Genomic DNA, 12,358 nt, shown 5'->3' with positions numbered 1-12,358 from the left:
CAACAGAAAACAGCAGAGGCAATTTACAGAAATATGTGTATTTTTGTTAATATTTTATAAAATATTTTCACAATTTATGGAACATAGTTACCAAACAAACCTTGAAAAACATATTACAATTTGGATCTTCTTGTGTCATCACCCAAAATGTTTGTGTGTACTCATCAAAACATACAAAGGAGATGTGTTAATCACTCTTATCAACGTATACAGATAAGCTCCATAACACAGCTATAATACATCTACTTTACTAGTTAAACACTTCAATTATTAAGACAATGTCGATGGCATTGTTTACAATAGAAATGAGTGACACACACAGAACAACTGGTAATAGTGGCATACTTGTGAATGCATTATACATATCCATATGCATTATTTTAAAAACATTTTGTGTTAAAATGTGAATCTGGGAAGTCAAACAATTTTAACAGGAATCTTTTCCCTAGTGACTTTGGAAATTATATATTGTAAATATTTTCATGTTTTTCACAAAATAACCAAACATCTATTATATAGTTACATATGATTTGGTTTGAACAGCAGATCATAGAATACAACCTTTAATGTTATTGGAACAGCTCTCATTAATTATTGTCAGTAACCTATATGTGAGCAGTACTACCTAGCCTTGTCCAGATCGTGGGATAAATAATTTTCTCCTTCCATCTATATATTTATATACTAAATACATGTGTAACAACATTCACACAACAAAGGCATGTCACCATTCTCAAACTCATGCCTTTTTATAAAAGATTAGGTACAAGCAGGTCGCAGCAATATTCCAACACACTTTAGTTTTGCTGAATGTGTGCATCAATATATCTTAACAATTTTTTTAAGATAATTAGCTGCGAAAAAATAACAAATCTTCAAACTTCTAACCAAACAAATAATTAAAGAGAAAGTAAGACAAACAAAATAGCACACACACACCATCTACAAAATAAATAAACTAAAATACAGCATGTAACAAAGGGATTAGTACAATGAAGATATTGTGAAGGTTTAGGAGCCTTACTAGCATTGATTACAAACGTAACAGCCTTACATCAGAATACACTAAATATGCACCTATTAAATGTCTAATGTTATAATATCCCAAACCACTGGTTATTATACATACAAGAATCTAGGGTAACTAAGGAGGGGTAATTTATTTACAGCAGAGATCATAAAAACTTATGGCAATGGTCTCGGCTAAGCTTACATCTAAAATGCTTTTCTTTAATTACAGCTATTAAAAAGTTTAAATTCAGGAAGTGTGTAGATAGATTAGATCACAACTATTTTCATAGATTATGAAGTCTTTACAACAGAGTCTATAACATGGAGGAAAGAGTATTCCTGTGTCCCACTAAATTCCAGGAGAAAAATAACGAAATGTTAACACACCAAAGCAATTGAATGACATTTGGTCCCTCCCTCTAACTTTGTAATGTAACAACTGTGACGAATATTGAGTGTATCTTTATAATGTTATTTAACTTATACTATTATATATATATATATTGGTACTTTTGCTTTTTAAAAAATAGATATGGAGTTCCACGCAATTTTCAATCGAATATACTCAGTTACACACAAGATGATTTTGATTATTCCTAAAACAAATTTAAGAAAATAACTTACCGAAAATGTCAAATATTTAAGCAAAGATCATTTCAAAAACATTAATATTTTCATGTTATAGCGAGATTGACACAATCGTGAATACCCTGTAGATATTTTACTGTCAGGGTAATGATGAGAACATTGGAGAATGTAATGTGGAGGTTTTATTTTAATACATAGGTTACATTTCACTGGAATTGTGTAGTTGAAATATCAAGTGAAAGGCTGTAAACTTTCCTAGTATACAGTTAACATATTTTTCATGAAATCTTATTAATATGTCAATCTTTCTCGCAGAACCACAATTCATAAAGGACTTATTAGTAGCTTTTACAATAAACCATATCAAAATCTTTGGCTACAACAAGGGAAATACATGAATATACTTAAACTAGACAGTAGCTTTAGGACAAATAATCCCCTTATGTGTGTAGTCAAAGATTTGTACTATGGGGACAGATATTCACATGAATAGAACTACATTGTGGTGATAAAGTTGATGATTTGTCAATATACCATGCATGGCTTAATCCAATAATATGAGATGTACGGCATTGAGAAACTTCTGATGGCAATGCAGACACGACGTAATAATTCAAAAGAGTCTCGTCGTGCTATACTTCTTACCTTGTTGGAGTAAGCTTAATGAACGATAAACCAGTGTCTGAGGTATTCTTCACCTCAAGACTCTGAAACCAGTCCTCAAAACTGAGTCAACTATCTAATGCTTATCGCTATTATAGTGTATGAAATATACTACTGAAAATAGAACACACACACACACACACACAACACACACACACACACACACACACACACACACACACACACATCCACATTCGTTGACAACTTATAATTTTACTCTTCACTTCTGTCTCCCACACTCTCACATACACATGTACCATACACACTGCATAGATATATACGTCTCCACACACACAGGTGCATTCTATCTACATAAACCCTTTGTTCGTCTAACAAAGCATCAAAATAGCACATAAAAGGGGCAATAAAAACTTTAGCTATACAGGGCTGTGTGGAGTTTCCACTGGACTTATATGTACACTGTTTATAATCACAGATTCTCATTGCATTTACAGCATGGTAGGTCAGTTCTCTCAGTTTTTTTTAGAGTTTTCTATCCTAAAGTTTATAAATTCACTTCATTAAAATACAAGCTGACAAAACAACTCGAGATGTTTCATAAAACTGAAGCTATATACACTGTCTACATGATGGATGCCTCTTCAGCGCTGGATCTGCCCCTAAAAGGCAGTCTATCACACACAACAGTGGTCTGTAGAAGCATGTCACTCTACGATGAAACCTTTAAACAGAACCTGCTGGCTCCTAACAGATTTTGATGCAAGTGTCCGATACTTTTTCACTTGATAAGGTTTCATCTTAAAGTGAGGCAGCTATTTTTCAGCAGGTGTCCCACCTTTTTCTTGGCTGCGATCATTTCTTCTTCGGTGGCTGTGGGCCCCTTGGGGGCGTCACTGGACGACCAGAGTTCAAACCTCCATATTGGTACTTGGCTTTCTTTTCTGATGGCTTTAGAATCTGCATTCATCATGAAAATACAAACATTTATCTTAGCCTGGTAAAACTAAATAATACTCTAACAATTAATTAAGGTATTACAATAATTGTTGGCATATTGTGAAATTATCCCCTTTTGTGTAAACAAATGAATAATTTCAATAGGTATTATGAAACTCCCTTAAAAAATATATAGTAATTATAGCTAATTCAAAAAAAAAAAAGAAAAATGAAAAAAGGTTATCACATTTTCAAATAAACTTGATTTGAGAGAGTGGGCTAAACATGTTCCATGATCTGTATGACTTACCTGGAAGGAGCACATTAATGTTTCGTCCACTGACATCATGCCTCCTGCATTGTCAAACTCTCCGCAGTAATTTGGTGCTGAAAACAATGTCACTAACTGTCTTTTGGCAAAAAACTCATATCCATCTTCCACAACCTGAAACAATGTAAAACAGTTAAACAAACGTATCACTTCGTACATCCTTCAAATTAAATTGATAGTAAATGAAAAGCATAGTCAAGAATGATTATTGTTCATTACCATATAAATTCAGTCACATTAAATACTGTTTTGGAATAGATATTTCAGATAGACTTTTGCAAAGAACAATAAAATTACTTGATGTGGCCTTACCATGCTAAACTTTTCTGATCTGTTCTTAGATATCAGAAATGAACTTGAAGACTTTAACTTTAATGATACTTACTTGATGAGCACGACAAATCAAGTCCAGATCATGACGATTGAGAAACTTGCTAACCACATCAGCTCCAAATGTAAAGGATACTCCTCGATCATTCTCTCCCCAGCCCTGGACATCTTTGTCTGGGTCAGACCACAACAGGTCACAAAGCAAACCTGTATAATAGAGCAACAACAGTGTTACTAAATATTCATATGTCATCATTTCCAGGTATTATAGCAAAAGTTCTAAATAAGAAATGTAAGACTAAATTGGCAATGTGTAAGGCAATGTTACCTGTGTCAGGTACATCGGTGGGACGCATTATTCTGCGGATCTGTTCCATTGACTGTAGATCTGGAGATAGTCCTGTAAAGTAACAGACATTTCGTATGTTAAAATCACCACAGTACACCTACATCTAGTATGATGAAGGAGGTTGATAGGGTACCATATTTTCTGGATAATAAGTCGTATCTGTGTTTAAGTCACAAAGGCCTTTTTTTCGATTTTTTTTTAGTTTTCGTACAGTGGTAAATAATTAGCACCTAACAGTTAGTATCATGATTGATTTCTTATGAAGTATGGACCACGATAATGATTACCGATCCAATAGAATAACTAAAACTGTCTGTAAACTTGAACTATAAATAATTAACCTTTAACACTCCCAATGATGTAAATATCTTAAGTAAATCTGAATTGGTAATGTATCTGTTAATTGTTTACTCTGCCATTTGTAAGTCTACTTGTGTGTAAACTAACATGGCGGCCATATGAATTCACGCTTACTCTCACTCATATTTCAGTACGCCGGTTAAAACACTTTCTTCAATTCTATTCTTTCTATTATATCTCAATTTTGATATATTTTGTGTATTAAATATATCTTAGTGTAAAGGGTTACTGTAGGCTAGCATCATTAACCTTAAATTGACTTCATTTAGAGTGTTCTAAGTCAACTACGTATCCCATGATGTATTACCGAAGCATTATTTTTCTAAACTTCCAGATATGGGCTTGTGGTGTTTGTCGATGCAGAGATCAATTAAACAATGTTTTATGCTGTGTGATGCTTTTAACATCGGTATTATGTTCTATATTACATGTAATTTACGTGTATAAACTTGAATTAAACAATTTTAGGATTGAACATGCATCTGGTACTTCATTATTTTCATCTTTTATTATATTTTCAATACCATATTATATCTTTTAAACACTTTCACCGAGAATTTTTGATGTATTACTTTACTAAACTGGCGAGTAAAACTTACAATTTTCACATGAGAATCACGATGTAATAATGCAAATATATTATCTGATTTTGGTTTTTCGTCCAGGTATAAGTCGCACTGGTGTATAGGTCTCACTCCCGATTTTCAGGGAAAAAAGTCAAGACTTATATATGAAGTCATAACTAATACTATACAAGAAATTAAATGTTTTCCAATATAGCATTTAAATTCATGTCTTTTAAGATTGAGAAGACTTCTATAAGTCTGTATATGATTGTAATACATATATATATATGACATACCGCCATGACAACAGAAGATTTTCTCGTCTATAATGGCAGCAATAGGTAAACAGTTAAAACAATCTGTAAACGTCTTCCATAGCTTCACATTAAATCTTCTTTTACCTGAAACAAAAAATAAGAACACTTTCTTGACATATACCAAAAGATAGGTTCTACTGTACATAAATGTATTGTACTTTATCACAAAATACTGAAGTTACATACGCAAACAATGACCTAAATTCAAAATGGTTACTTACCATCTTACAAAATGCATGCTATGGCATTACGAGGAAACACTAAATTACAGTGTAGCGTAAGATTTTTAACTAAGAGATGGAAGTAATAAATCTTACAATTGATATTCACAATTTTCAGATAAGACAATAGAATAAGAAAATGTTTGCACTCTGTTTTCAAATATTTGGGCTTGAGCCACCTCAGGAAACAAAAGAAATGTCTATATGAAGAAATAACTACTGTAAATATACTCTTCCATATCAAAGCCAGACATGGTGGGTGATACACTATATATGCCACCCCCCTCCATTTCATGGCTGGGGTATGGAGATATTAATTATGACCACTGATATTAAACATAACATTACAAATAGTCTTCTATAAATAGCCTTCCAAACTCACATTCGTCATAAAATCCATATATTCTGTTGATACTGGCACATTCATGGTTTCCACGTAAAAGAAAGAAATTCTCTGGGTATTTAATTTTGTAGGCTAGAAGTAAGCAGATTTGTTTCCAGGGACTGTTTTCCTCTGTCTACATAATCGCCCAGGAACAGGTAGTTAGATTCTGGAGGGAAGCCGCCATACTCAAAGAGACGCAGTAGGTCTGTGTATTGTCCATGGATGTCACCTGGAAGAACAGGTTTGCTATTAAAACATATATTGTCTTTAAACTTATTTGCATATTACAGAGTCATCTCCCTTCCCTGCAGGTATATATCAGATCTTGTGAGTGAAACTCATTTTTTCCCTGTTTTCTATGAAAAAATATGACATTATGTTCGTAAAAACATGATGTCGCAATCAATACTTAACCAAAAAGGCAGTAAACTCTTTAATATGCAAAGACAGAATAGGTCTATCTGAATTTAAATTTTCCACTTCCTTTGTGTCTTCAAAATACTAGTTTCATACAATTTTTTAACTGAAAAATTATTTAAGCTCTTGTGACATTAATAAGTTGATAGTGACCTATGTAAAGATTTACATGAGGTGAGTGTTCATGTACCAGGAGACTGGTATATTGTATTTGTCTCTCTGTAATATTGGAACTTTTGTCCTTTATATGATATTGCTATTTCAATGAGGCATACAGTCAAAGCCATCATACAGCACACCCCATCTGGTCATGTATCATACTGGAAATTCATTTTAAAATTACCGAAATTTTAATTATATACAAACCACAAATTTTCAAGGGTGCCTCTAGCTCCAGTAAGATAGGCTGACTAAGGAAGATTTCTCTTGACTTCAAGCACAATCCCCTCACTTCTGCCTCTGTCATCTGAACAGTCTTTCCCGGTCTGCATCCTCGAACTGCAAGAAAAACCATCTTGTTACACTTACGGTATAGACTTAAATTATGCTATCAATCAAATCAATGAGTAGACTCAAGAGAAGACTTCACAATATATATTAACTACTAGTACAGACCACGGCCTGAACTACTATACTGGTATGTATAGACACATATAAATACATGAGACTGAAAACTTCTTCTTTGTCTTTGTTGACAGGTAGAGGGACCTCCAGTTTATAGGCATTTCCCCTTTGCTAACTACTTTTAAGTGTATTCTTTTAGACATGATATTATTGCATCAAAACAAATGTTAAACTTTATATTCTTTTACTTAGAATTACTTAAAGTGAACAGTCGGGCAAGGATGGCTAAAGTCAGTAAAAATGATGTGAGTGTATCCAGTAGAATTTCTTATGAAATAGAAAAATAAAATATCTCGTCAAAATCTGTCTGCGTACGAAGAAATTAATTTAAAGTACAGTAATCCTAAAACGTCCTCCCGGCTGACTATGTCCGTGGTTACATTTCCATGCAGCCTCGCTTTAAATGCTTTCGTCAATGGGACTGTTCACTTTAATATGATTTTTGAAAGCATGAAAATAAGCAATTTTGCCTGGTTTTTCGAAAATCAGACATTCAAAACCGCAAGTGCATTTTGTTTTATAAATATATAAGTAAATTAAAAAATATTGTTTCTATCCAAAATCGTTCTCAATTGAACCATCTGAATTAGGGCTGAGTATTGGAAGGTCTTAAACGATACGATACGTATTGACAATACACTGAAACAATACACAATACGTATCGATGATATACTAGACCTCTTTTTTCAAATTCAGTTGACCATTGTGTTTTGAATATTGTGACAATAAAAGACAATTTTGATAAAACATTCTATAACCTGGCAAAAACCTACCAAACATTTTATTTGGTTCACCATCTGTGTTGATTAATTTCTGTCAATTTGTATTCTTAGTCATGAAACAACATTTCTAATCCATCTAGGTGACACAGATGCTTTAAATACTTCCTTTTGATTGAAATGCTCTTACTTGAAAGATATTTTAGAATAAATTTTGTTTGAATTTCCTCTTTCTATAATGAAAAAAGTAGGTTGGGTTGTTAAAACGATACAGCGATATACAGCATGTTTGCGTATCGATATTTGATACGCTTTTGAAAACCGATACGTATCGGTTTATTGATATATTGATCCAGCCATAATCTGAATATTATTGCACTTTTATAAAATATCAAAGATATTCTGCTGTATTTAACTATTTAAGAATTCATCTAAAAACCTCTAAACACATACAGAGGTACATCTGCCGAGCGTAAAAAATGGCGGAGTTTCCAATCTCTATGTAAATATGTTTCTGGTGTATATCATGAGTTCATATGCATTTATTTCTTTTTATATCTTACATCAACATCAATGGTCATTTGAAGACAATCCATTATTGACTTGCTTAATTTATTATTGATTGTTCAAACTTATTGAGGGGCATTTTACAATGCAATCTCTATCTTAGAGACAATATGATGGGTCATCTAGATAGGAATAATATTATAGTGGACGAGCAATTTGGCTTCATCAAAGGAAAATCTACAACACTTCAACTTCTGGAAGTCAATGATGAAATAACTAAAAAGCTGGACGAGGGTGGAAATTTGGATATGGTATATTTGGACTTTAAAAAAGCGTTTGACACAGTGCCGCATAAACGTCTGGAAAAAATGTTGGAGTACGAGGGGAAAATCGTGACATGGATATCCAAATTCTTAGAAGGGAGATGTCAAAGAGTTGTAGTCAACGAGATACATTCCGACTGGGTAGAGTAGATAATGGAGTTCCTCAAGGAATATATAAATGACCTGCCAATAGCTATACTTGGAAAATCCAAGCTATTTGCGGGTGATACATAAATTTACGGATCAAGTAACCAACTTGAAGATTCCGGAAAAATTCAAAATGATTTGGACAAATCAAGTGAATGGTCAACACTATGGCAATTGAAGTTTAATTCATCTAAGTGTAAAACACTACATTTTGGACAAAGAAATCCCAACTTTGAATATATCATGCGAGAAGAAGATGGATCCATACAACAAATTACTTGCGACAAATATGAGAAAGACCTTGGAGTTACTTTCGAACGTAAGTTTAGTCTACATGTACGTAGCAAATTGTGCGAAAAAGGCGAATAGGCTAATTGGAATGATAAAGCGATCATTCATGATGTTGGACAAGGATATGTTTCTTCCACTCTATAAGTCTCTAATACGACCACAACTGGAATACTCATTAACAGTTTGGAACCCAATTCTGAAAAAGGATATAATTGAGCTAGAAAATGTACAAAGACGTGCAACAAAACAAGTGCATGTGCTCCGTGAAACACCATATACTGAAAGACTGAAACTTTTGGGCCTACCAACTCTACAATACAGGAGACTACGATATATGATCCAAGTGTTTAGAATTATTAATGGTTTCTACAAGACGAGCCATTTTGCTAATGGATTACTCCCCCGGTACGAAGAAAGGAGAACGAGAGGTCACAACAAAAAGCTTAAAAAACAGCAGTCAAGACTTCCGTGCAGGAGTAATTCCTTTGCTTTAAGAGTAGTGAACACATGGAATAATTTATCAGACAAAGTGGTTAACTCGGAAAGCATTAATTTATTCAAATCAAACTTAAACAATGAGTGGAAGAACCATCCTTTGAAATTTAACCCAGATTGCTACAGTGAGATCTAACTGCATATATATATATATATATATATACAGTCCAAACCTCATAAATTGTGTACATATAATTTAGCTGTTGTGCCAGGTGAAGAGAACTTTATTTCACCGGAAGTATATTATCTTAATATATGTAAAATGGATTGTACATGACTTTTATCAAGTGTTTGTACAATAGTTTTTAGAAAACGGAAACAAGTGCTATTAATGGAAAGCACAGACTTTATATATATATAGGATCGGAAGATCTAAAATTTAGTGAAGGAAATGAACTTGATTACATCGGACATGCGCAACTTGATGAAATCTACATGACAGAAGTCGAAAGTATATGTGGTCTAGAAGCCAATGGCTTATCAATAGAACGAAGATCAGGTAAATCAATAATCCAATGTTAAACTCCTAAATTACACAAAGTTTGGGTCTACTTTTGCAACCATATAGGTATGCATGCATGCCTATAGCTAACTTAGGTTCATTTTGTCTGGTCCTCTAACATTGTTATACACGTTAAAGCAAAGGAAACAAACAATATCAACCTCATATGCACATCTACTCATTGCAATTGCTACAAATGTTTATCCTAAAATAAACAAAAACATCACAGTCCTGGTGGTGTCAATGCATGTATGTGATGTAATAACAGGGACAGGATGCTATAGTGAAAATAATAAAATATCAACATATTTGAACCCGAGGTGAAACTTATCCTTATTTTACCAAAACACCTCTCCTGTTCTGACAGAACCGCGACTAATCTGATCAGGGTGGTACGTGTTTTCCAAGAATAGATACGATGAGCTGCATAATGGTAAACAAACTATTACGTCAGATATAATAATAAATGAATAAACAACAATATACAACAATGCCTATATAATTAATCAGTTTTTGATAGGCATATCATAGAACAGAACAAACTTTATGATGGTGTTGTCAACAACAAATTGCTCTGTTACATTTCGAGGCGGGACGAAAAGAAGCAGGAAGAAAAAGTGCCCGGGTGAAAAATCATGGTATAACATCAAATTTCCTATTATTGTCCTACAAGCAATCGAGGAACAATGAGTTAACTCTTGCTAAAATATCTTTAAATCATTATGTGTCTCTTTGATACTATAAACTACCTTCCAAAAGGCGCGATATCAAGCTATCGACGTTCAACTCAGTCTCCGCCATCTTGACTATTTCTCGTGACGTCATCAATCTTGCTCAATGACCTCAAAAGATATTTTTGGGCTACACACATCATGTACATATATAGAAAGTAGCGGAATCTTAGCAATTTTAAGACAACATAAAGATTAACAATAAAAAGATCAATGTAAAATTACGTTTCTTTTGTTACTTTTTCTTAGTGATATATCGATTAATCTTCATTATTGTAGCTAAAGCTATTAAAGTATAAAATTCAGTCATGCTATTCATTACAAAAAAATATAACATATGTATTTAACGATTCTATTTATTTCTAAACGGATAAAAAGTAAGATATGGCCGTCATAACAGTTTTATATCTATCATCTTGAAAATCCCGTTCTTTTTTCAATTTACCTGAATTTTAGTGCACTTGTATATGTACGGTATATCTATTCCCTACAGTAGGCCTACATTTTATACAGGTGAGCAGAATCCACTTTCTGGTAAATATCACATTTCCTTGATGCATCAGTTTTTTTCGCTTTATATTCTTTCTAATATTCCAAATTGTTGATGTTATCAATTGCTTCTGTCCTAAAACATAACATGGTTATAACACAGGTGAACTCAGGCCCAAGATTGTAGAGTCTATCAGACTTAAATATGCTTTAAGATTTCTGGGTAACTGTGCTGGAGATTTTTTTAAACAATAACTCAAATCTAAACTGACCATAGTACAGAAATTATTACGTTGCATGTTACCAAACGTCTTCAAAACAATCTTTATTTAATATATATTTTTTCATGAATTATCATGGTGACATAAAAAAATTTGATGCGTGAAAATGACCGAAAATCCCTTCAACTGTTAATGTAATATTCCTCTTAATATCATATCTTTGCCCGACAAATGGAACATGATATTAAGAGGATTGAATGGTATTACTTTAATCGATTTGTGAAACTAATCTCGATTAGTAAAAAATATGGGAAAATGTTCGCGTCAAAATAAAAATGTACAGCTAGGTTATGCTTATTTCAGTACAATGTCACTTTTGGTTGTCATGTAAAAAACCTTATCGTGTTTCCATTCATACCAGAACAACCGTTTTGAAAATGCAGGATTGTCTCATTTTTTGTTTAATGCTTATGTCAAGAAAATTGACAAGCTGGGAATTAAAGAGACTTAAATTGGACAAGATATAAAATACGGTAATACATAACCAAAAGAAGACTTCAAAATTCTCCACTCTCCAATCGGATTTTATACTCGGATTCTAGGCTTTTATAACAAGTGCCCCAAAAAACCTTATTTGGTAAATAGTTGGCACGTTTTTGTTGTTTTCGTTTGTTTGTGGTTTTTTATTAATTGTAAATGTTGAGTATCATGTACGATGTTTTGTCATGAGATGCCACTTTTTTTTTTTTTTTTTTTTGCAGTTATAATTATTACACATTCAGCGACTTGTGGCGGGATTGATTACCCCCACGTCTTCATTAACGTACCGTTTCTAGCAGCTGAAACCAGATTTGCCTTAGTACAAAAGCAACGC

General features: G+C 33.1%; 1 protein-coding gene across 1 annotated transcript; it reads right to left on the bottom strand.

Moving 5' to 3' along the window:
* Nucleotides 1–17: 17 nt before the first annotated feature.
* Nucleotides 18–10,875, bottom strand: LOC138318015 (serine/threonine-protein phosphatase PP1-beta catalytic subunit-like). Its single transcript, XM_069260038.1, is given in 9 exon segments — nucleotides 18–3,180; nucleotides 3,470–3,604; nucleotides 3,876–4,027; nucleotides 4,149–4,220; nucleotides 5,392–5,496; nucleotides 6,016–6,124; nucleotides 6,126–6,247; nucleotides 6,802–6,933; nucleotides 10,793–10,875. Coding segments are annotated over 9 exon segments (1,008 nt in total). The 5' UTR covers nucleotides 10,869–10,875; the 3' UTR covers nucleotides 18–3,075.
* Between the last annotated feature and the right edge of the window lie 1,483 nt (nucleotides 10,876–12,358).

This window comes from Argopecten irradians, chromosome 3 (assembly GCF_041381155.1).
Source record: "Argopecten irradians isolate NY chromosome 3, Ai_NY, whole genome shotgun sequence".
Classification (NCBI taxonomy): Eukaryota; Metazoa; Mollusca; class Bivalvia; order Pectinida; family Pectinidae; genus Argopecten; species Argopecten irradians.
This window is presented reverse-complemented; position numbering and strand designations above follow the sequence as displayed.